Source organism: Podarcis cretensis, assembly GCF_951804945.1.
Source record: "Podarcis cretensis genome assembly, chromosome: 18".
In the NCBI taxonomy this organism is placed as follows: domain Eukaryota; kingdom Metazoa; phylum Chordata; class Lepidosauria; order Squamata; family Lacertidae; genus Podarcis; species Podarcis cretensis.
Window position 1 is genome coordinate 13246683 of NC_137188.1, and position 25638 is coordinate 13272320.

At 47.8% G+C, this 25638-nt stretch overlaps 1 protein-coding gene across 2 annotated transcripts in view; it reads right to left on the reverse strand.

The window, feature by feature from the left end:
* The window catches only part of PTBP1 (polypyrimidine tract binding protein 1), a 40083-nt gene extending 15857 nt beyond the window's left edge, over positions 1-24226 (reverse strand). The window contains exons 1-8 of one of the 2 annotated variants that reach the window (XM_079960676.1): positions 24091-24226; positions 17015-17045; positions 8156-8231; positions 7683-7754; positions 5991-6163; positions 4492-4638; positions 2903-3073; positions 1593-1703 (exon numbers count right to left, since the gene is read on the reverse strand). In XM_079960676.1, coding sequence (XP_079816802.1) covers positions 1593-1703; positions 2903-3073; positions 4492-4638; positions 5991-6163; positions 7683-7754; positions 8156-8231; positions 17015-17045; positions 24091-24098 — 789 coding nt within the window. In that variant the 5' untranslated portion in view covers positions 24099-24226. The remainder of the gene's footprint in view (positions 1-1592; positions 1704-2902; positions 3074-4491; positions 4639-5990; positions 6164-7682; positions 7755-8155; positions 8232-17014; positions 17046-24090) is intronic. The other variant, XM_079960677.1, reaches the window with a different exon arrangement.
* Between the last annotated feature and the right edge of the window lie 1412 nt (positions 24227-25638).

Genomic DNA, 25638 nt, shown 5'->3' on the forward strand with positions numbered 1-25638 from the left:
ACTTGGGGAAATAATCGAAAGCAAATGCCCAAGGAGTGCATTTGCACTCTCTGTAAAACAGTACTTGAGTATGTCCCCTTATGAGGAATGATCCTTGTTAGGTTTCTCGGGGCTGGTGGTTAGAAAAAAAGAAACACCCCTTTCATTTACAAACCCGCCTGTGCCATTTAGACCTCTTATCTCCGCCTCTTATCGGTAACATAACCGCCACCAGCAGCCTGCAAGCTTGCAGTTCACACAAACATATATACATATGCAGAAATCAATGCCTGATTTTCGACCAGTCCCACGTTTGCTTCCAGATGGGACAGAAACGCAACCGCCCAAGTTTGCTATTAAGATAAAATGACGCCAATTCTAAAATCAAAAGTGATTTATAGTTTCTGAATTTGCATGCGGTCTGTTAAAAACATCTGGTGCATTTTAGTTGCCAATTCAGACCCCGCAATGGACTAAACCAGGCATGTCCAAAGTCTGTTTCGGGGGCCTAATCCGACCCGCTGGTTGATGAAATCCGGCTCCCGTGGCAGTATATGTCCTGGGTCAAAAAGCCAAGCTCAACAACTTTGCCCTCACGCATGTTCACTTCATCAAATCTGGCCCTCTTTGGAAGACGTTTGGGCACCCCTGGACTAAACCTTGGCTTCATGAACCCTTGTTTAACGGGATGCCTGGATAGGGCTGAGGCGAGGCAGCTAGTCAGGGCTCTGAACCTCCTGCCTGCCAATTCAAACTTCATAGAGCTCTTCTTTGGGTCTAAGATTGCGCCTGTTACATCTGCGCGTCTCAAGAGACAATGAGTGCACCTAGTGACCTCCCCGGGTGTAGTGGGCTACCCAGACAACAAGACCCCCCTCCCCTCTCGGCCTCGCTGATGTGGTCCAAAGGAATGCAGAGCAAGACGTTTCCAACCCCCTTAGGGACTCCACTCCAGATTTGTGTAGCGTTTGCTCCCGAGCCTTTCCTTCTCCTGAAGATATCCCACAAGGCAGCGGAGGTTTAAGATCAGCATTCTCCTCCTCCAAGATGGTCTGCCTTCCCAGGTTGGCAAGCCCCACCTGCCCCTCACCTCCCTTTGCAGCAGGGGTGGCCAACTCCCAAGAGACTGTGATCTACTCTCAGAGTTAAAGACTGGCAGTGATCGACCCCCCCCTTTTTTGGGGGTTCTGGTCAAAGTCGTTGAGCTTTTTAAGGGAGGAGGATAGCCCCGTTTTTTAGGGGTTCAGGGCAAAAATGCTGAGCTTTTTTTAGACGTGTCTGCTCTACAGCATGTGCAGAAACCGCCTTCTTGCCTGTTGGACCGAATCTTGGTCTTGTCTGCTCACTCCGCCAGAGCCTGTTTTTGCATGCAGGAGAAGCCCCTAACTCACCAAGGGTTTAAGACCCATCGGCTCCCCTCACCTGGTTCACCTGGTTATTCCCTGGGTGTGGCCGCTGTCGAATGCAGACAGCTTCCAGGAGCCATAGGTGAGAGCACCCATGTCTAAGCATGCTTTACTCTGCTTCTCCTGAACAGCTGCCTCTTGCAACATGCTTCCCCTTGTGTCGTGGCAGATTCAAGAGCGGAAGGAACCACGCAAAGCAGGACTCACCAGTTTGGCGTGCTGGGCGCTCATCGGGTCTGCGTACTGCAACAGCGCCTGGAACTGGTTGTTCTTTGTGAAGGTGATGATTTTCAGCACCGTGCCAAACTTGGAGAAAATCTGCGTGTGCACAAAACAGAAAAGTCGCATGAAGTAAACTCTGGAAGCTGCGTTTTTGGCCAAGACTGAAACTCCCCGTTTTGAAAGGGAAAAACATGAAAGCAACACAGCAGGAAGACTCCAAGTGCTATGGATCTGCCAATTTGCCCAAGGCGCTTATGAAGTTTCACAGCAGAAAAGAAAAAATGGCAAGGAAGGCTCTCCTCCAAACTTGCCTCAGCAGGCAGATCAGATCGCTGCTGCGGATCAGAGGCCCCAAAGCCCCAGACTGAGCCTGGCAACACTAGAGGGCAGCAGAGGCATAAGGAAACCCACAAATCTTTCTGCTATTGGAGTGTAGTGTCTACAATGAACAGCTGGAGCCTGGGCTCTGTTGCAAGGGCAGGAAGTGAAGAGCACGTCGCCCACAGAGGCTTTTGTGACTTTTTAAAACAAGAGGACCACCCAGAGCAGGAAGAGACCTAATGGCAAATGGGGCCAGGGAAAGGAAAGGGAGTCATTTCCCATCTGACAGGAAAGGAAGTTTTTTTGTTGCATATAAGCAATGTCAAGTGTGTGCAGCTGAGATGGGAGCTCCTTGCACCCTTATCTGGGAGAGCCGAGAGAAGAAGCCAAACTTTGCTCAAGGAGTTAATGTGTCACAAGCAGCTTCAAGCGCAGTTAACTTCTGAAAACGCGTTTCGACCTTTAGAACCACACTTTCGGAAGCCTACACCATGCTCTCCCCCAAAAGGCACAGCCAGAAAATGCAAGCTCAACTCCTTCTGTTCTGTGCCCGGAAAAGAAAAGAGCAGAACTCTAGGACTTTGCACCCAACGTTAGTCGCAGAAAATCTGCTGAAATTAAAGGGCATCTCTCGTCCAGGTCAACGGGCCTAGTCACGAGACAAATTTAGTTGGGTGCACAGGCCTCTATGCAGATACCAAGACTTGCAGGACAAGGAAAACAGGCCTACAAACAAAACTCAAATGTGGGCAGAGAAAAAGAGCTTTCTTCGCCGCCCCACAGCCCCATTTTCTCTTTAATTCTCTTCCCTCACAAGCCCCTACATGGCCGGAACACCGGGTGATCTTTTCTGGCCAACAACCATCCAAGCCTATTTCATATGAGCTGTGGGGAGGATTTTTTTTAATTAAGAAGATATATCACATGCAACCCTGGAATCCAGCCGCTCCCCATGCCAGAGGGCCCTCTCTCACCTGATGCAGGACATCCAGGGTGACAGGATAGAAGAGGTTTTCCACAATGATCCTCAGGACTGGGCTCTGCCCGGCCATGGCCATCCCAGCATCCACAGCTGCAGCGGTGGCAGACAGCGCCAGGTTCCCAGACTGCACGGAGTTCACCGCTTGCAGGGCTGCCTGGGCGCGCTGTAGAGCCAAACATTTTCAGCACGTTAATAAGCAGAGAGGTGGAAAGAGAAAGAGACGAGCGCTCACTCGGCTTCAGAATCATGTTGAACAGGACACTGAATGACAGACATGCAGGGGGGCCTTGGGAATCTGGCCTTTAGGCTTAAGAGATGAACGGGGACGATGACAATATGTTTTCTTCATCCTGTACACAAAAGGACAGGGACCCTGCGGTATTCGAGATGCTGTTAAGACTCCCAGGAGCCAGCCAATGGTCAGGCTGACGCGAGCTGAAGTCCAAGCAACACCTAGAGGGCCACAGGTTCCCCTGCCCTGCTGCACATTGAGTGTGAACTCTTCCAACAGCCACAGGTAAGACATTAACACACCATCTATGTGTAATTCGTAGAAACCGATGGCTTCCATGGCCTGTAAGTTAGAAGTAACCAGAATGGAACATGCACGTTCAGGCCAAGTTAATACACGTTACCATGCTGTGAGCCACAGAAAAATAAGGAAGACCGCAGGTCAAGTGTGGGCTCGATCCGGCTAAGTTTCACCCAGAGCAGACACACTGAAATTAAGGGTCGTGACTGACTTAGGTGCATTAATTTCAATGAGTAAATGTTTGTTGGACAGAATCCTTTGTTTCCGTTATAAACTCACTAGGTTACCCTGGGCAAGCTACTTTCAGCTATATTATACCCTTTCTGTATTTAGGTAGGAGTGCAATGTTGATCTAACCTACAGGGTTTTTTGTAAGGATAACGCAACGCGGTGGGTTTTGAGCACCCCACAACACTAGGAAATGTGAAGGCGCATCATGAAATACTAAGGTAAAGGTAAAGAGACCCCTGACCATTAGGTCCCGTCGTGGCCGACTCTGGGGTTGCGGTGCTCATCTCGCTTTATTGGCCGAGGGAGCCGGCGTCCAGCTTCCGGGTCATGTGGCCAGCAGGACTAAGCCGCTTCTGGTGAACCAGAGCAGCGCACGGAAACGCCATTTACCTTCCCGCCGGAGCAACACCTATTTATCTACTTGCACTTTGACGTGCTTTCGAACTGCTAGGTGGGCAGGAGCAGGGACAGAGCAACGGGAGCTCACCCCGTCATTGCGGGGATTCGAACCGCCGACCTTCTGATCGGCAAGTCCTAGGCTCTGTGCTTTAACCCACAGCGCCACCCGTGTCCCCATGAAATACTAGGTAAGGTAAAAAGAAAGTAAGTAAGGACTTCGATCTGATCCAGCCTGAGTATTCTTAGTACACTCTTCCCCGCCTTACTTTACCTCACTGGGCTACAGACAAATTATGTACACCTCTTCTCAGCAACGTTGCCGTCGCTCGTCTCTTTCCTCGGCAAATTTAAATACAGCCATGGACACAGAACGTTACCCCAAAGCCCTGCTGCTGCTGCTGCTTGAAATCCCGACTCACCGCCTGGTTTGGAGAGTTGTCCGTCTTCAGCTCTTTGTGGTTGGAGAACTGGATGTAAATGGCCTGGCTCCGAAGGACAGGAGTTACCGTGGTGTAGTAGCTGACCATGGTGTTAGCTGCTTCCTCCGTGTTCATTTCTATGAAAGCCTAATTGAGATAGACGGACGTAAAACACGTGCTGCATCAGCCTTAAGTAATCTGAGCCCAAAGGCTGCAGTTCAATTTCTGACCAAGTCATTTCTTCATACACACAGAGCCCTTAAATACCAAATCACAATCTACTCTAATTTGGGCATATTTAAAGGGACATTAAAGGTGTTTTTTTAAGGTGCCTGCATGCCACACAGGAAACAGGGCTCTTAGGGTGCTGGAGTCACTGACTTCACGACGGTTCAGTCTTTGGAAGTTGGGGAGCTGTTAGGCCTCATAGCCGCCCTACTTTCAGCAGTGCTTTCTGACTTAAGGCAGCTGTCGTGATTTCTGATTCAAGCAAAACTTCAAGCCCCACCCATTAGGATCCAATTGCCATGAAAGATCCCTAACCCATTTTTTAAAATAAGCAAGGATAGCGGAAGGTCAGTCTTCAACAAAAAAAATGTGAGGTACACAGGCTGCATGTGGCGACCATTAGCTAGTGTTTGCCTTTGCAAATCGTGTCTGAATTAAGCCTGAGCACAAAAAAAGGCATCCAGGCATCATGAGGTAGCCTCGCACAGCTGCTGCCTCTGAGCCCAGCCTCCGCCTCGGCGCTCTCCTTCCTGATCTGCCCTCTTCCACAACCAGAAATGCATAGCTTTTATTATTTATAGATTGCTATTCTGCACTTCCATTTTCTGGCCAGCTTGCAAAACGAACCCAGGTGGGCAAGAGCATTTACGTGAGCCTAGGCAAGACGTTTTTACCCAAGAGCTTCAAACTGGGGATGCCAACAAAACTAAGCAAAAAACTTTATACATGCAAGGGGTGTCACTGACTTCCAGACCCAAGGAAGTCAATACAGTCTCTTTATCTTGAGTATCTCAAATTATCAGGTTATTGTTTACCACGCATGGTTTGTCCGGGAGGAGAGAAGACCACGAGCCTGGGTTCAGACGTAATGTTAAGCTACGCCATAGCTTAGCCCCAGGGAGCACAGAAACAGTAGGACTGGAGTAAAGAGTGCCAAGCCTATTATTTCTGCTTTGAGAAGCTGCATGTCTGCTCATTCAACTAAGCTATTATGCCTTCCACTTTACAGCCAATTTGAAACTTGGTGGCTTGCATTTGAAACTAGCTTCTTTATGTCAACCCAACTGGAATATGGTCCCTAAAATTGACCGTTTCTATGCCTGCTTAGGAAGGAAAATGCCGCCATCTACGCAAACGGTTTCACTTCTCCAAGTGCTGCAAATCAAGCTATCAATTTTAAGGTTGAAGCTTCTGCAACTGAAAGTGAAGATTCCTATGGTACAGCTAATCCCTTCTACCTGAGTTAAATGGCTCCACGTGGACATACATACCTGATTCTTCCCTTTCAACATCAGCAGGTTAGTGACCTTGCCAAAAGGTAGCCCCAAGGAAATGACTTCGGCTTCTGTGACGTCGCTGGGCAGCTTGCGGATGTGGATTACTCGCGAGGGGATCCCTGCAGTTCTGCTGTCGCCTTTGAACTTTTTGCTGTCATTTCCGTTGGCTGGAAGAGAGATCCGGCAGGGACAGGTGAGGTCTCCAGGGCAACCCCTGGCAACTTCCTCGCCCATGGCAGTCAGATTGAGGAGTCGGGAAATGATGTCACTTCCTAGCCCGTTTATAAGACCTTTCTGGTCACCATTTAGACCAGTCTGTATTAGAGCCAGACTGCCCCAGTGGCTGTCTAGTGTGGCTAGTTACTCCAGCAAGGCTGGGCAATAGTAAGCATAAAGTTTAGCGCGCAAACCAAGAATAATCCGAGGAGGCCTTAACTCCTCTGTGGCTAAAAGGTGGTAACTGAGCACAGGAGACACCTCTGAGTCTTGCAGAGCTATTACACTGATGCCGTGGCCATGCAAAACTGCTCCACCCAACCCCCAGTTTAAACCAGCCCCTAGAACTCCACCCACCGCATGGGTTGAGCGTAGCTTCTGGCTGGCAGAAGCGATATAACCAGTGCAGCCAGTTGTGCCTTTGAAGACGGCTGTGCACAGCCTGAGAAACGTGCAAGCCGGCTGGTTACACAACCAGGGAAAGGTTTATGAATCCTTTCGTATTTTTGAGTTCTTAAACACGCAGCTAGCCTGCATTGTGACCCCTTCCAAATGCAGCTGGGAAGGGGGCACTTGCTCAGCGGTGGACGCCACACTCCAGAGGTAATACGATCTGGACAGACTGTGGCTCATATAGATTTCAATTGCCTGCCATGCAGTTTAGTTGCCAGAGGCCTGATCAATGCCAAATTAGGTTAGGTGGACTAGTAAACTCCTAGGGCTGACCAGCTTGGAGGCTACTCAAAACAGCATCCATAGGACATGGCATATTTTCCCCAAGCCCCTGCTGTGACGTCTAACACAGTGCCATGGTGTGCTTCTTGCAAATGGTACAGAACGTCTGCACCAGTGTCAGGAATGAACGACACGGCGTGTGGTTCTGCCCATCACAGCAGCGGTGTGGGAGAAGAATAACCTCTCTTCAAGTCAGCTCTGTGCTGTCAGCAACTCGTGCCCAATCCTTCAAAATCCCCACCCTCGCAAGTGTGATGCGGCCACCGAAATTGGACTTTAAAGCAACACTGACACCCTGAAATTTGCTGCGGGGAATGCCAAGAAGGGCTTCTGAGTTGCACCCTTGCAACGCTATGCCGAATGGCTAACCACAAACTTCTAACCGCTTCGCTAAGGCTTTCAAATTCACAGGCTACCTGTCCGGGAGACTTAGGACACAGAGCTAGACAGTGGGAAAGTAATAATAAAAGGAAAGGAAGCTTCTGTTTAAAACCAAGGCCTTGTGGTTTGCCGGCTGGTTTGCCAAACGCCAGCGCAACAAGCATTGACTGGTTCTGCAAAATGCTCGGGCAAGTGTTCAACACGTCACCGAATACTCTTCCTACACTCATCTGACATTCAAATACTGCATGGAAGTTTTAATGTTAAAAGAGGTGGGGCTCAGAGTCAGTGGTGACTGTGGGCGCGACAGTGAGGGGCCAACAGAAAAAGGCCAGGATCAAAAGTCCAGCTCACCCCCGAATAAAGAGGCATCATTCAGTTCCCAGCTGTCAAGAAGCACCCTGTGTAGTGATCCTAGCAGCATGCCTGAAACAGCAGACCCAAAAAAACAGACCCCTCGTTAAACGCCAAAATATCAGGGTGTTTGAAATGTATGCTTGCAATCTTATCTTCTGCTGGTAACTGTCCTCTGCCCTTACCTGTGCGGGACGCTAGTATAAACACATCTTTAATGAGATGCTCTGGGGCAGGTTAAAGTCAAGGTATTCGTTCTGGGGGTTGGGGGGGGCTGCAAGTCTGTTGAAACTTGTAAATCTAACAAGGCAGCAGAGGTTCCTTCCTTGGGGGCAGGGCTGTTGCTTTAACGAAGGAATAAGCATACTGGGGGTGGGGGTGGCTGGGAGGGGAAATATAAGGAAGAGGGCTAACTTTCGCTGACAACTGGGCCCTTCAGGAAAGCGCTGAACTCCTTGGGCTAGCAATGTTACCTGCAGAAGCAGAGGTGCTGCTCATGATAAAAGGTCCGTTAGTGACACAAGTAGAGAAAAGTTCGTCAGATCCCCGCTGGAAGAGAAAGAGAGAAGGAGAGAGAAAAAAAAAGGGTAAGTTGACAGCACTTTTCTAAATTCTACACAGGAACCGCGAGAACAGGAGGACAATCCAGAATTGAAGTGGGAGAGAAATTGAGCGGAAGGGCGGGGAAAGGGGGGAGCCTGAATTTCTAAGCCCGTCCCCTTCTTTCAACCACATGAAATGGAGAAGTCAACATTAAGAAACCTAGTAAGTAAAAGGGCAGAGCTACCCTGGTAGTGCCCATAACCAAGGGTAAAGTTTATTTTCTCAAAGGCAGCCAGCATGGTGTAGTGGTTAAGAGCGGTAGTCTCATAATCTGGGGAACCGGGTTTCCATCTCCGCTCCTCCACATGCAGCTGGTGGGTGACCTTGGGCCAGTCACACTTCTCTGAAGTCTCTCAGCCCCACTCACCTCACAGAGTGCTTGTTGTGGGGGAGGAAGGGAAAGGAGAATGTTAGCCGCTTTGAGACTCCTTCGGGTAGTGATAAAGCAGGATATCAAATCCAAACTCTTCTGCTATCCTTGGAATTATAATATGTTGGACACCTTTCTCAGGCACGGTCAAGGCAAGGAAAGGCTATGAAGGCAGACTTGAAAGCCTACCTGCACCATTTTACGCGCCGCTGAACAGGTTGAAGTTGCGAGGCCATTACACTCAACCTACCCAAAGGGAGAATGCACTTGCCACTGCAAGCAGCTTACCCCTCAAGCAAACAGCCCTTTTTGCTGGCATTTTTATGTTTCTCAAAAACTTACCGCCGGCCTTCAGACATTCAGTGTTTACGGTAACTAAGCACACACCTCAGAACAAGAAGCATGAGTGCTACAGACACATACCCTTCACAGTGTGCAAAAACTCACAAGGCAGGAGGGCATGGGTCTGCTTCTCCACAACTGTGAAATGATCCCAGTGCCCAGCTCGTGGGCAAATTGGCTCTGCAGTTGGAGCAGTCTTCTGCAATCTGGTGGCCTGTGGATGGCTTAGATTATGAATCCCCATTGGCCCCGGCTAAAATGGCTGTGTCGTAGTCCAAATAATATGGAGGGCACCAGGTTGGGAAAAGTAGTTAAGAGTGCTGATTCTTTTGACCAGAGCACATAGACAGCAAATACAGTTGTACCTTGGTTGTTGAATGCGTTAGTACTCAGACGTTTTGGCTCCCGAACCTGGGAGTGTTCCAGTTTGCAAACGTTTTTTGGAAGCTGAACGCCTGACACGGCTTCCGGTCGGGCGCAGGAAGCTCCTGCAGCCAATCGGAAATCGCGCCTTGCTTTCTGAACCGTTCCGGGAGTCGAACGGATTAGGTTCGACAACCAAGGTACCACTGTAGTCTGTTTAAGAGCTTGTAAGCCTTCCATCCTCAAGGCAAACACTTAAATGTGAAGGCAAAAAGTCAAGGACAATTTGTGACTAGGCAGTTCTACCTTGGAGCAGAGACTTGGAAGAGAATGATGCCTATTAACATTTCCGTGTGAGTCAGGAGGCACACCTGGAACAGCAACAGTTGAGCTCCTTTCAGACCTGATGCTTAACTGATGGCATTTATTATCTTCCGAGCTCCAACTGAAAACATCTCATGAAACCACAACTAGGAGCTTGCTCAGAGTTCCTTTGCCTTTGTTTGCTTAAGTGTTTTTGCTGGAGATAACAAAGTTGAAGATTTGATACCTGGCATTAAAGTAATCTGCCCCCAACTAAGAATTTGCAGGGCAAATATACAGGAATCTGTGGCAGGAAGCAGCTAAGTAATGCGCCAACCCCCCCAACATCCTCCAGCTGCTAAGGAAGAGCTGGTTTTTAACCCCAGAAGTGGCTGGAATAGCAACCGCAATCTGCACTACAGTTGTACCTTGGATCTCAGACGCCCTGGCTCCCGAACAAATCAGCTCCCGAATGACTGAAACCTGGAAGTGGGTGTTACGGTTTCCGAACGATTTTCGGAAGCCGAACATCCGGTGCAGCTTCCGGTTGGCTGCAGGAGCTTCCTGCAGCAAACCAGAAGCCGTGCTCCAGTCTCCGAATGTTTTGGAAGTCGAACGGACTTCCGGAACGGATTCCGTCCCACTTCCAAGGTACAACTGTATGAACCTTAAACCAGATTTTTAAACCCCTGTTCGAGTGTATTCATCAGGAGTCCTGCTGGGGTGTTCTTGGAAGCCCTGGAAGGTTTCTAACACGGAGATTGTAATAGCGCAGATATTGCCGTTGGATCTAAGAACCCCAAGACTAACAGGCTTCATATTTTGATGGCACCCATGTATCTGAACTCTCTACCAGCTCCAGACTCCTACTGGTGTGGGTAAATGAAATGGGAAGCCACCTCTCCCAGCCCTGGGTATATCATCACATTTTAAATCAGAAAGGGCCCCCTCGCCCCCCCCCCTAATTCTACGGCTGTGTTCTACGATTATCTTGTCCTAGATTTTTCAACCGGCCACACAATGGGGCCTTGTTAACAAAGCTTGGTTGCTCTTCCTTTTCAGACTCTCCTGAAGCCGACTGGGTGTCCCCTTTCCTATACAGCAGGAGAAGAAAGCTTTCTGTTAGCTGAAACACTACCTGGTAGGGTGCAGAACCCAGCTGGCATTCCCAGCAGTTGCGGCTATGTAAGAAGCCATTCACCACCTCCCACCTCTCATCATTACTTTACACCTCAAACCGGTTAAAGTAGGCCACGCCATAAGCTTGGAGGAAGTGAAACGCTTAAGGGCCTTTCGCCTTGATTTTGTTTGCCCAAAGCAAACAGCAGGGCCCTGGCCGACACCCCTGCTCAAGTTCTGAGCACGTACCTTCTCTGTGGGCCCTTCAGGCTTGCCATTTTGCCCCTATGGTTGCAAGCTGCACTCTCTCTCTACCAAGGATAAGTTAATTTCTGTATTTCCCGTGGGTGGCCAAACTGCAGGGGTCGAACGACGGCTTGCCTTGGCCCTAGGCTAGAAGGCAGGTGTTTCCAAACATGCAGCCAAACACATGTTTTAAAACTGCTTCTCTGCTTTCCCCTGCATTGTAATTTCTTTACCCATTCCAGATAAAAAAAATCTTCTGCATTCAGCATGAGGGCAAAACAGATCTCCACCAATGAGACTGCACATTCACTATAGACATAAATCACTGTACTGGGATACTGTATTGCTGTTTCAAATGGTACGGAGGCCTATAATGTGTTTTTTTTAATGCCAGATCCTAGAGTAGGCAACCAGCATATGCCTATTTCTTAAAAGTTCTGTTCACAACTACAGAGAGGCAAAGAGAAAATAATAGTCTTACTCTGCTCTCCCTCTCCATGCCCCAGCCAGACTCCTTCCAGCTACTATGGAGACACGCCATGAAACAAACCTGCCCTTTGAGCGAATCTGAGGGGTGTGGCTATTGTTATTAACCGCTCAGAATTCCTGAGCTCAGAGTAACCAAAGTTATGCAGTCATGCTTGTCTGATAGGGCACTCCACACCCAAGCGAGCTGCCTGCAGCTTTTACAATTATGAGGACAAGCCATGGTTCCAATCTAAACTCAATTTTAAAGCGCTTCTTAACAGCTGGCAAAATTCAGCGGCTACACACCGAAAGGTGGAATCAGAAGTTCTAGACAGGTTGTTGCATCAAAGGGCTGCATCAAACTAAGTTCTACTCAGAGTAAACCCAGGGAAACGAATGGGCCTCAGTTACTCACCTCCTTCAATTTAAACAAGTTTACTCTGAGTGCGACTAACATTGGCTGCAACCCTAAAGATTAAGGTTTTAGCGTTATGTTGAAAACTTCCCGCAAACTCACCTTGCAATCACACAATTAGGTGAACTTGCCAAAAAGTATCTAGAGGGGAAACTTCGCACCAGAAATAATTCTAGGGCAGGGGTAGGCAAACTAAAGCCCGTGGGCCAGATGCGGCCCAATTGCCTTCTCAATCCGGCCCGCGGACGGTCTGGGAATCAGTGTGTTTTTACATGAATCGAATATGTCCTTTTATTTAAAATGCATCTCTGGATTATTTGTGGGGCCTGCCTGGTGTTTTTACATGAGTAGAATGCATGCTTTTATTTAAAATGCATCTCTGGGTTATTTGTGGGGCATAGGAATTCATTCATTATTATTTTTTCAAAATATAGTCCAGCCCACCACATGGTCTGAGGGACAGGGGACCGGCCCATGGCTGAAAAAGGTTGCTGACCCCTGTTCTAGGGCCCAGGTTATGTAAGAATTGGGATGGCCTGATATTTAAAGGGCATGGACCACAACTGCACCTTTGATATGGAAAAAGAGTATGATTGACAGGGCAAAGGAGGAAGCAACTTGGCCCTCTGGGTCTATGGCGGGCCCAATTGGCCTGCCACACAGCTAGCTGCCAACCTCTGTTACAGGAGGGCTACAAACACGCCTCCCCATTTTGAAACCAAGCAACAGAATCACATTTTAGAACTATCACAGCACTGTAGTGATTTGAAGCCTTTGCCTACGAACCAAGATTGATGTGTAAAACTAGTGGTAACATGCCCAAAACTGTGCAGCACCCAAGCTTTGTGGCGAACGCAGGAGAATCCTGTGTCAGCTTCTGTTCCCAATAACCCAGGCAGTCTTCAAAAGAGGACGGCCGCCCAATAAAAGCTCAGGAATCCAAATAAAGCTTGCAGAGTTGAGGCCAAGGTCACGGCAGAGAAGTGGGTCGCTTGAGAACCTTGGGACACGCTTCCAAGACATGTTTAGCAAGGAAGAAAACATGTGCCGAGCACATGGCATACACAGAGTCAGGATGCTTCCCGCCTCAACTGATGCCAGGACTTGGGAACAAAATTAGCGCCTAGCAGAACCAGGGCAACTTGGGTTCTTCAGTTCTTACACGCTGCATTTAATTGCAATACCTGCTCAGCTTTGCAAACTTCCTAGCAGTTTTATTGCTCCACCGGCAGGTCTATTCAGAACCAATAGGACAATAGATAGAGCAATGGTCTGTCTCAGTATAAGGGGGCATTCCAAGTCACCTGGTACTTCTTCCACATGCTGAAAGGCCACTGTTTTAAGAGGCCTTTCTACAGGGAAGTGAAAAACTGTACTCCAGCCTCACCCAAGGCAAAGCTTTGCAAAATTAGAATGCTTTTCATTTACGTCAAATTTGGTAGTTTTCCCATAGTCTTTTTATTAGTACAGGCCAGACTCAATCAGTATAGAAGCACTGTTTATTTCGTGAAGGGAACATCCAAGTCAGTTTCTCATTTGAAGGAGGCCCCTCCCGACAGTAAGGCTTTATGTTACTATCGGCTTCGATAATAACCTCAAGAGGCTAAGCAAAAACTTTAATAACTTTAATTAGGCAAACAGGAACGTACAACCAAGCTAATGCAATCAGAACTAACTTGTACTCACATTTCTCTGCAAGAAATTGAGTGCAAGGGGCCACGAACATAGCCTAGTGTTTTATATTTGAGATTAAGTTTGTGATTACAATTAGCTTAGCAGTCTGTAAGATGGAAGCACATTTCTTTGCTTTGAAGTGGCTTCCGCCACCCTGGCGCCCTCCAGATGTTTTGCACTACAACTCCCAACCGCCCCAGCAAACACAGCCATGCTAGCTGGAGCTCATGCCGGCTGGACTCAAAACACCTGAAGGCACCTGGCTGCTGAAGGCTATCCTATTGGGATAGTCACCACAGGATGAGGCCCTTACAATTATTTGATTCCACCCCTTTGCAACTTTACTGTCAGAACTTTTAGAAGGCCGAGAGATTACAGGCAAACAGTGAAAGCAAATCTACGCTCATACACACTTTATATATTTGCATTATTGGTGCAGAGGGATTTTGATCCGAGTTCTCTCGTGATTTACGAATTGTGATAACCTGAGTATCAAGGATTATTATGAGAAAGTTCAGCGAGAATAGTTTATGCAAGTGATATTAGTGTATACCACTTGCTTGCCGTGAACTTTTCTATTATGGGGTTATCATCATTAATTTATTTATTGTCTTCTACACAATAGTTTAAATGTGAAGCACAATAAAAACAGCAAAAAAGTTTTTTAAAAACGTAAAACATAGCCAAAACAAAACAAAACACTCATATTAAAGGTTCATTTATTCAGCTGGAAAATCCTGTTTGAACAAATGAGTCTTCAGTTGTTTCCAGGGAGTGTACAAAACAGGGAGGCAGCCACGCAAAACTACGGCTCCAAATTACTGTGGAACAGGTCTCAGAACTTTGGATTTTGGAGGATAAACTTTCCCGCAGAGTGCAGGGATATACTGGGTATATAAGGGATAAGGGGTTGCATATAATGTATTTGTTGATGGATATGTTTTGTATATTTATGAGTGGGGAAAGATCATGGAAATGCTACTTCTGATTGCTATACTGTACTCCCAAACAAGGCTTCTGGTGTATAAGTTAAACACAAAACAGACCTATTTGCTTCAAGGAATCAACAAAGCTATAAGCACCTGCTTTGTTGGGTTATTGAGAGGATAAACAAGGCCACAGCAAAATGAACCACTTCAAGGCTAAAGGTGAGGGCTATAATTTGAATTGCTCCCTTTACATCGACATACATACTGCAAAAGGAAAGCCAGGCTGTTGTTGCATTACAAAACACGACTTTCTAGACCTTTCCGACTGCAAGTGGCTAGTTTTCCACTTGCAGGGAGTGTTGCATTTTACACAAGATGGAGCATCCAAAACACACAAACAACCCCTTGCAATTGGTGGAGGTAAGACCTTGTCTACCTTAACGTTTCCCAAATACTAGCACGGATGTAAATGAGGGAAACTCCTATTCCCAGTCACTAGGGTCATCTGTTCCCAGCAACGATTCCACTGAAAAAGTTGTGCCAGATACATTCAGAACCAAGGAAATGGGAGTTTCGCCATTTGCACCTCCACACATATACAGCAACATTAACTGCATACCCGACGTGTTTCCCATATTTTTAGACTGCCAAGAAAAGGTCTGCGTGAGTCAATATCCCTTTGTGTCAGCACATGTGGCTCCCATCTGTGGCCAAGCCCGCTCCAGCAGGGTCTACCAAGAGGCAGCCTGTTGCAGCCTTTGAACCGAAGCCGTAAATTGAGGGGCCAGAATTCCTCCGCTCGCATTCTTGGCCTGTGGCCCGAAGCCGTAATTGCTGTTCCCATGGCAAAGATCCTGGCTTCTCTACAAAACCAGGTCTATCCAGCCAGGCGGAGCTAATTGCTCTCAAGCGCGGCTCGCAAAGGAGGGGACAATGAAAGGCGTTACGGAGCCTGTGCCATTTGTATAGTGGGACACAGGCAGTTCAGTCATCGTGGCAAAGGGGGAGGGGTTTGGAAAACGTCAGGGTCGCCCCCACCCACGGCTCGGTGGTCTGCCATGAGGTATGATTTCACGTTCTCTTTCCTGGATTCAGAGCAAGCTAGCGATTAAAATAATTAATTCTATTCCCTATGTTAGGTACCAGCCGATGACTGAACAGCCACGGGCTCCTTACTCAGCGATGGTCCAGGACTGAGAAAATGGAGGCGCCGGCAGCCTTCAGTGTTTGATCACCTAGGATTTTAACAGGCCTGCACAGCTCCCATCCCATGATCTATCGCCTTTCAAAAGTCAACAGTGCTTCCTGGTTCCCATCTCCTTTCCAAGTTGTGATTACAGCAGGCTGAACATTCACCCCCCCCTCCCTTTTGCCTTCAGATGTGATTTTAACCATCTTTAATAAACCAGAGGTCTTGCTGGGCAGAAATTTCTTTAGATTTCAAACTTAAAAGACAGGAGCCTGTTGCAAACTAGGTGCCACTCCTCTCAACTAAGTAGGGAACACATCTTTACACTCCTGCCAGTAGCTGAGTCTTGTATTTTTACTGCATCCCTTTCAGGCAGCACATCCTATCCTTTACTTTCCTTGAGGTTTGCTGTCTCAGCTTTTATGCTGCCTCCACCGCTGTTCCAACCACTGCCATTTTCTGTAGATAAAAGCTTTACTTCAAGGCTGGGTCGAAACTAGCAAGATAAAAGACCAAGCGTTATTGTGCTCCCAGGGTATAGGTGGTGGTTTAATCACAAACCAACTTTACAATACAGGCTTGGGGTGTGCGCTAAGGCAGCTGGAGCTGTCCCTAAAATTAGGGACTCGTTCTTTTTCGGGGAGAAATACGTCCAGATCTCTCACCAGACTTCTTTAATAGCAATGCTGTTTTATATTTTCAATCACCAAGCTATCTATGAATTGTCAAGGACATCCTGCATACAATAGAACATTCAAGGACCACTCTAAATGGGCAAAGTGGTTGCATGACTTGTGATTAGGAGGAAATTGGCAAGGATTGCTGACTTTTAACACTAGCAACAAAACACCCCAGCTCTCACACAGCTGAAATTAAGGAAGCTGAGTGTGTGTGTGTTAACCAGAAGTGGATTTTTCTGTAGAAAGACTGAGTACCATTATGTTATGCTGTTCTGAACAAATTCCTGTGCTCAGAATTTTTATTTCTAAGTGTATGTCTTTTGAACTTTTTGATGGATCTTGGGGTTCTAGCAAAAACACAAGTTGCTCAACATAAGCCTTAAGTCTGCCTACACCACAACCCTGCACACGCTGAAATGTGTGCCTGAAAACACACCAGACATTTCCCTACCGTTGCGTGTTCCAGTTCCTACACAACAGACATGTAGAAACAACTATATAAGCCTCGTACCAGGTAACACAAGACACAAAACACCAGTTCTTTTAAAAGCAGCTTGTTTCTGTAAGAATGTGGTGGTTTACAGGACAACATACATTTGCTGAAGCAATGAAAGAAAGGAAAAAGGCCTACCTTTGTACCAACTGTTATATCTTGGACAATGCTGTAAGAGAAGGACAAGACAAAATATTAGATTGGTTTTCAAATACAGGAGGTATAAAAACAACAACAACTATGCAACTCTTAGCAAGAAACTCTGTATGCTTAAAATAGTGATGAGGAACCAAGTGCCAAAGGGATTCAGAAATTTATGAGACAGCGAACTGTATTTCTTCCAACAGCAAAGAGCATGGATAACAAGGTAAGCGCTTGCTATTTCTAAGAATACAACACAACTTCCAAGTCAAAAGGGCAGATGTGTTACATGCAGTCACATCTCAGTTTGTAAGTCATAGTAGCAATTCACCCCCAAAAGGAGAATTGCTAGCTTACGTTAATTACTGTGAAGAAAACAAGAACTGTTTCAAATTGTACTCTTAACCTTCCACCCAGCTCTGTCCAGCTTAGAGAACCAAGGTGTTTTTTTGCATTTAATGATGCATAAGTTGCTCTTTAAGGGACATTGAGATCTTATCCCTTTCTGCAGACACCCTTGTTATAAATACATGTCTAGAATCAGGTCCTCTAATCTCACTGAGTCCATCTTTTTCCACTGTATCAAAGGGGAAAAACTACTCAAGAAACTTCCCAGCCCTGACTATAGAGCTTGGGCTCCCTAAGCAATGGGATCCATACTTGTCCCAACAGATTATTTCTGTTCCCTCACCCCTTCTCCCCAGCCCAGCATATCAAGACTGCAGTGCTGCTGGTAGCCCTAGTGTTAGTCACAAGGGGAAAGACAGAAGGAAAATGAGAAGGGCCGCACTGCAGGTTGTAAGGTCCCTCAGAGACGCATGATCCCAAAATGAGAGCACATGGTGGCAACCCCAAACTGCTAGGTCTCTCAGAATGGCAATCATGGTTGCAGTTGGTTAAGAGTGTGGTGCTGACAAATCCAAGTTTGTAGATTCGATCCCCATGTGGGGCAGCTGCAAATTCAGGTTGGACCAGGGGATCCACAGGGTCCCTTCCAACTCTATGAGCCTATGAATTTAAATGGGTCTATCCCTTGGTTGTTTTGCTGTTGCGCTAAGCCACAGTCTGGCTCAGGATGCCTGAGAAATCCAGGCTCATCATGGCCGAGTCCACCCAAACCACCATCTGGAAACCACAGGACAAATCTTGGTTGCAGTCCATGGGTTCATCTGGAGAGTGCTCAACCAGAAGCCTGGGTTCGGACAACACAGTAGCCAAACCATGGCTTAGCTCAACACAGCAGCAAACCAAGCCATGGTTTGGCTTAGCGTTTATGTGTGAAGGGGGCCAGACAGACAGCCGTACTGCCATACACCTAGAGTTTTAAGACAAAAGGTTTACTTCACCACTCCCCATGCTCACTTCAATTGATCTCATTTGGCAATTTCAAAGAAACCAGACCAGGCTGCCTCTGTGTTTAATCCCAGCAAACCACTGGGCTCCCTTGCCCCAACCGCCCACGCATTTCTTCTTCAAAAGCCAACTTTTGACTCCTCACCCCCAGCAGTTCGCAGCTGGTGTTAAGTCTGATTCAGGACTAGCTGCCAGGAGTACTACAAGCTAGCAGCAATTGCCATTGCGAACCACTGACTTTTTTTTTAAAAGAAGAAAAAGCTCAAGTGAGGGAATGCAGGATTTTTACAATCCCACTGGTGTTTAGAATTGCCAGCGGAGACAGATGGGTTTTGTTGAGATCTTGAATGCTTAGTTCAAGTGGACTAATTAAACCCATCTGTGAAATCAGCAGAGAAGCCCAGCCAGAGATGCTTTTCACTGCTTCGTCATCATGCAAATTGTATAAGAGATTAAAAAAATACAGGGTTATTGAAAAGCCATTTTGCTTCTGTTCATCTATAGGAGGAAATTCCCAAGACAGACTAACTCTCAAAAGTTATTCTGAGAGCCATGACTCTTATTTTCTGCTTCTCTGAAGAAGGGCTCATTCAAGGATTATTATTTTTTCACACAGCAAGTTGAGGCAATGGTTTTAAACTGATCATAACCGAGCAACTGTTAGGTTCAGGAAAACCTCAGTAATACCTAATGAGAAATTGTTATTAGCTGCCTAGAAACTATTTTATGTAGGTTTTTGCGAGGCAAATCTTCGAGGCAAATCAACAGGCTCCAACAGAACATACTGAAGGAGTTATTTCCCGTGGAAGAGTCAAGGCTGGGAGTGGGATGGTGGGAGATACTTACAGGAAACGTAATATATGGATTTTGCCAGCCAAAGGAACTTTGTTATCAGGACCAATTCCTGAGGCTCAGCATTTTAACGGACAGATTTCCTACCAAAGGAAGTCCACTTTTTGCCTCCCATCAGGAAACTATTTTTTTTTTTTTTTTGGCAAAACTACATCTATCAGTGGTAGTCAGCTATTCCGGTCTTTATCACTTCTTAAAGACAGAGAACTGCATCAAACAGAATGCAAGTTTTGGGTCATCTGAGGGTCTGGATGCCACCACTATGCCAATACTCAGCTCTATTTCCTTTTATTCACCTGGTGCCACAGTGAAGCCATGGAAATCCTCAATGATTTGCCCAGATACACTCATGTATTTGATTTGGTCTAATAAGTTGAGGTTCATTACTGACAAATATAAGAGGCTCTGTTGGAGAGCAGACAATGTGATCCAGGCTTGGGAGTACAGATGGTTCTGAATGGTAAAGAAGGGTTACTGATCATAGTTTAAGGAACCTATTCCCATTTATCTGAAAATATTCCTTGTTTTTATTGGATATTCCTTCCACATTCACCAAGGACTGTGTGTGTGGAAAAAACATTCACCCCATCAATAGGAAATAGAAGTTGAAATCAACTGATTGACAATTGACACAGAATTTTTTTAAATTTTTTTTTGCAACGTGGCACCAGGGCTGAATTACTTTTGTGCACCCGGTCACACTGGAATTTTAAAGTGGCACTCGGGTGCGATGGTTTCTTTCTTCCAGCTCTATACAGGGCTGGCGCCCAAGAAGTTTGATTTCTGGCTCAGAAATATAACTTCCCTTTGTTCAACCTCTGAACCAAAACGGAATGACAGAACTGATTCGGTGGACAGGAACTGCCAGGACAATATACTGACTAGTTTATTGTGGTTCTCAAGGTCACCTTTAAAAGGTGACTCAAAAGAAAAGCAGAAGTCCCAGGCATACATTGCTCTCCACACCTAGGCAACAAATCCCCACCCAACTACGCCTGCAGGGGAAACTTAGATTCGCATGCAAATTATAGGAGGAAGCATTTTCTAGGTAAATGGAAGGGTGTGGCAGAAATAGGACCTTCCCAGCAAGCCTTTTTTTTGCAATGCAGAGAAAACCAGGTGGGAAACTTCCTGACACTCTCAAAGTGGGAGGAAGCTGGAGGGAACAGTGATTGGGACATTGAATGGGCACCCACACAACAGAAGGTAAAGCCACATGAAGAATGAACTAGAAAACTAGAATTAAGTAGCAGACAGGGAAAAAATGAAACTGTACAAAAACTTTCATTTGCAGACAAGGTAGGGTTAAAATGGAGTATCCCTTCCCCCCGAAAAGCAAAAGAGTACATAAGGGTGTCTCTGTATGCAAGAAGGAGTAACACACACACTGGAAATGGAAACGGTATTAACTTATGACTAAGGCAGAGGTTTTTAAACGGTGGTCTGAGTTCCATTTGGGTAGCTTGTGGAAAGGCAGCAACAGAGTCAAATTATCTGTACTCAGCCCTGCACTTAATTTTCCTTGATGTGTGGATGGAGGACTGTGCGTGAGTCAGGTGGCTCAATGGAGATGTCAGTGACCAACGTGACACCCAGAAATCTCCACACTGTCGCAACTGGACCCATGTCTGTAGCAAAACATGCCCGGGGAATTTCAAACATGGCCTGTTCCTTAATTTATTAGGAGTACAGTGGTACCTCGGTTTTCGAGCGCCTTGGAAGCCGAACGTTTTGGTTTCCGAATGCCAAAAACCCGGAAGTAAATGCTTCAGTTTTCGAATGCGCCTCGGAAGTCGAATGGCTTCTGCTGCGCTTTTTTCAATTTTCTCCATTGACTTTGCCAAACGCCCTTTGCACCTCCATTGTCGAATGTTTCAGAAGTCGAATGGTCTTCCGGAATAGATTACGTTCAGCAACCAAGGTACCACTGTATATTACTTCTGTTTGCTAGGCTTCAGGGTTCTAGTTGGGGGGGGGGGGAGAGATATCTTGCAAGGAGGCCTGCCCATGTTGCAAAGTACTGCAACCAGTTACTGCAAGGCAGTTACCTGCTTACCACCAAGGCAATTAGAAAAACTATCTACAAAGTTGACCCAAGGTCAATCAATGATCTCCAGGAAAGTATGCTGACAATGGAACTCCTTTGCGAGAGAATGAGTTTAAAGTTCTCATCTATCCTGGCAGTAAGGGAGAAGTGAACAGTGTTTTTAGTACATTCTTTCACACTTAAGAGACTGAGGAAAGGCTCACAACCAAACACTTCAGGTACTCAGGGAGAAGGCGTTGGAGAAGGGGCAGTTCAGAAGAGAAAATGTGCTTCCAGATAAGGATAGGAAGTGGGGGAGAAGCACAACACAGGCTTCATAAATATAAGTCGTGGGGAGAAGGAGGCAGCTACCCTGACCCATAGAATGGGGTGCTTGAAGCAAGTCGACCGAAGGAAGGAAGGAAGCCTGCAAAGCTGTAATTCAGAGAAGAGGGGAGAGTACAGAGAATATGGGAACCATGGGGAGTGAAAGGTATACTCTGTATCAGGCTAATGAGGATAATCCAAACCACTAATTGTTCCTTAAGTACATTAAAGGGTGTCTGAAGAGACAAGCCCCCCAAATTTCCTTTTTCATCCTTTCAAAGTTTTGCACCCCCTTATTTCTTCTTCCACACCCATCGCTCAGTTCACACAGCTTTATTCCCAGCCGCCATTGCTTCCCGGTTTTGGGAAAGGCCATTGCTCAACAGTAGAACGTCTGCTTCACATGCAGAAGGCGGCAGGATCAATCCCAAACATCTCTGTGTAGTTGCTGGAAATATTCCGCGAGAGTCATCCAGCCCAACCCTCTGCAGCGCTTCAATCTGTTGCCCAAGCGCCCACTGCCCTTTGCTAGACTTGTGGCTTCTCCACACCCCCCAACTTCTTCTCTTTTTAGCCCACGTGCAAGATTGCACACACGGACTTCCCTTTTTCTTTTAGATCGCTCAAAGGCCTTTCACAACCGTCTCATGTGATTTTGGGTTCATTCATGAGATAGGGCACATATTCTTGCCATAGAAGGCCAAACCCGAGTGCATCAAAGTTCAGCAGGACTTACCCCCTAGTTAAGGGTCCTTGCATCCTTAAGAGGCATAAGCAGACGCTACAAGTGCCCCTATTTTCCGGGGACACTCTCAGTTTCTGATGAAATTAAGGAATGTACCACTGTTCCTTAAAGGTAAAAGGACCCCTGACCATTAGGTCCAGTCGTGGCCGACTCTGGGGTTGTGGCGCTCATCTCGCTTTATTAGCCGAAGGAGCCGGCGTACAGCTTCCGGGTCATGTGGCCAGCAGGACTAAGCCGCTTCTGGCGAACCAGAGCAGCGCACGGAAACACCGTTTACCTTCCCGCCAGAGCGGTACCTATTGATCTACTTGCACTTTGACGTGCTTTCGAACTGCTAGGTTGGTAGGAGCAGGGACCGAGCAACGGGAGTTCACCCCGTCCATCGCGGGGATTCAAACCACCGACCTTCTGATCGGCAAGCCTTAGGCTCTGTGGTTTAACCCACAGCACCACCCACGTCCTTCTGTTCCTTAGGACATCCCTATTTTCAGGGGAGAAACGTTGGAGGGGATGGAATAGGACGTCCCTATTTTCAGGGGAGAAACGTTGGAGGGAATGGAAGAGGACGTCCCTATTTTCCACAAAGAAACTTTGGAGGGGATGGAATAGGACGTCCCTATTTTCAGGGGAGAAACGTTGGAGGGGATGGAATAGGACGTCCCCATTTTCAGGGGAGAAACGTTGGAGGGGATGGAATAGGACGTCCCTATTGTCAGGGGAGAAATGTTGGAGGGGATGGAATAGGACGTCCCTATTTTCAGGCGAGAAACGTTGGAGGCGATGGAATAGGACGTCCCCATTTTCAGGGGAGAAACGTTGAAGGGGATGGAATAGGACGCCCCTATTTTTAGGGGAGTAACGTTGGAGGGGATGGAATAGGACGTCCCTATTTTCAGGGGAGAAACGTTGGAGGGGATGGAAGTGGACGTCCCTATTTTCAGGGGAGAAACGTTGGAGGGGATGGAATAGGGCATACCTATTTTCAATGGGGAAACGTTGGAGGGTATGCACATGTAAACGCCCCCCCCCAAAGTCTTGGGGTGGGGGGCAGAGTAAGAAAGAGGAAGGGGGGGGAATTAGAAGGAAAGAGAAAGAAAAGAGGGCGTGGCTAAGAGCAGACTTAAAGACACTTGGTAACCAAGTTTCACGGGTGGGTTTGAAACACAGACGGACTGAGCATCCACGGAGCGGGTTGTGTGTTTAGGTGGGTGCTGACGCGCATGCGCCTTCTTCCGACGCTCCTCCGCGCCGCCCCCCCTCCCAGTACTTTATTCGGAGGAGCAGCGAGAATAACTTTAGAACGTGCGCGCGAATCGAACGTTGCCGGAGGAGCCGCGGGAGCGCGCTCGCCCCCCCCCTCGCCGCTTCAGAACGTTCACCGATCGGGAGCGGGGGCGCGCCGGTTAGAACTTTCGCGGGACGGGGGTGGGGGGGAGGAGTGCATGTGCGCGCGCATGCAGAACTTTCAAAAGAGGGAGGGAGGGAGGGAGGGGAGACGGAGGCGCGCGTGCGCGTGCCCGCTCCCCCTTTCGCGCGCCCCCCCACCCCGTCCTATATTTCACTTTCTACCTCAGAAAAGGCATTCGCCTCAACTTTTAGGGCTGGGGAGGCGAGGCCTAGTGGAACCGGGTTCGAATTCCCCTCAGGCGGGACTTTTCCCCCTCACGAGTCCCCTCTCCACCGCCCCTCCCCCCTTCCTCTCTCTCTCTCTCTGAGGTAATTTTTCCTCACAGACCTTCCCCCGCCCCGCTCCCCTTCCCTTCCGCTCACCCGTCCATGGCACACGAAGGCGACCCGAAAGGGAAGCGGAGCTGGACGCGCTGGAATAGCAGGAGCGGGCTCAACGGCTACGTGTTATATAGACTCACAAAATGGCGGCGCGGGGCGGGACCCGCCCTCGGCTCCTTTTGAGGCGCCGGGGCCCCATTGGCTAGGCGGAGCTGTCACCTTGACGAGGCGGGCGGCGGGGCTCCTCCCGCTCCGTGGCTCCCATTGGGTGCGGCTAGGCGACGGGGGCGGGCTCCGGCTCCGGCGCGCGTTGCGATTGGCGCGATGACGACGTCGCCTCGAGCGTCGGGCGGGAGGCCATTTTGGGGGCGGGCTCCCCTCGCTGCCCGCTCGGTCTTCCAGCGTGGGCGGCCCGTCGGCGGCCATCTTGGGTATGGGCAAAGGAGTGCGAGTGCGTGGATGGGTCTTGGAAGCCAACGCGGCCGGCGTCGGAAGCATGGCACGTGAGGCTGTCGCGGCCATTTTGAGAACGGGCATATCGAAGTATATACGTTTCCAGTAATATATTTGTAGCTGGATCCCGAGTTCGTGCTGACAATTTAACAACAAAATAAGCACACGGTCCTGGGGTTAGGTAATTTTACACCCTGGATTTCATAGTCTCTTTTGAGTCCCCCTAAAAAAAGGGGGGTAGGAAAAATTCAGGAAAGTATTCTGTGGTTTGTAGAACTATGGAACTCCAGGCCACAAGGAAGTCGTTCTGGTAAAAGGTTTTAGCAATTCCCAAAGAGGGGTTAGATATCCATAGAAAATGTGCTGGGGGTTGTTTTTATTTTGATTATGTATTTGGTGTTTTTATATTGTTTCCTGTGAGAACTGCAGGGTATAGGGTGATTAATAATAATAATAAAATTAATAATGATAATAATAGGTTTTCCCAGTAGTGATGTATGGAAGTGAGAGCTGGACCATAAAGAAGGCTGATCGCCAAAGAATGGATGCTTTTGAATTATGGTGCTGGAGGAGACTCTTGAGAGTCCCATGGACTGCAAGAAGATCCAACCTCTCCATTCTGAAGGAAATCAGCCCTGAGTGCTCACTGGAAGGACGGATCCTGAAGCTGAGGCTCCAAGACTTTGGCCACCTCATGAGAAGAGAAGACTCCCTGGAAAAGACCCTGATGCTGGGAAAGATGGAGGGCACAAGGAGAAGGGGATGACAGAGGACGAGATGGTGGGACAGTGTTCTCAAAGCTACAAACATGAGTCTGACCAAACTGCGGGAGGCAGTGGAAGACAGGAGGGCCTGGCGTGCTCTGGTCCAGGGGGTCACGAAGAGGCGGACACGAATAAACGACTCAACAACAACATGTCAAGCACTGCCTCTTTGGGGCTGGCGCTGTTCCTGTACCACTATTTTGGGGGCCAGTGAGACTCAGTAATTTTCTCCCATCTCGGGTAGGCCCTTGAGAAATTTCCAGCCGAATTTGGGGGAAACCACCGTTGTGTTCAGCTACTTCGATTGCTTTTGTTCGATTTGCTCATTGCAGACAGCAGAAAGCCTGTAACTTTCGAAAACAAACCTGGTTTG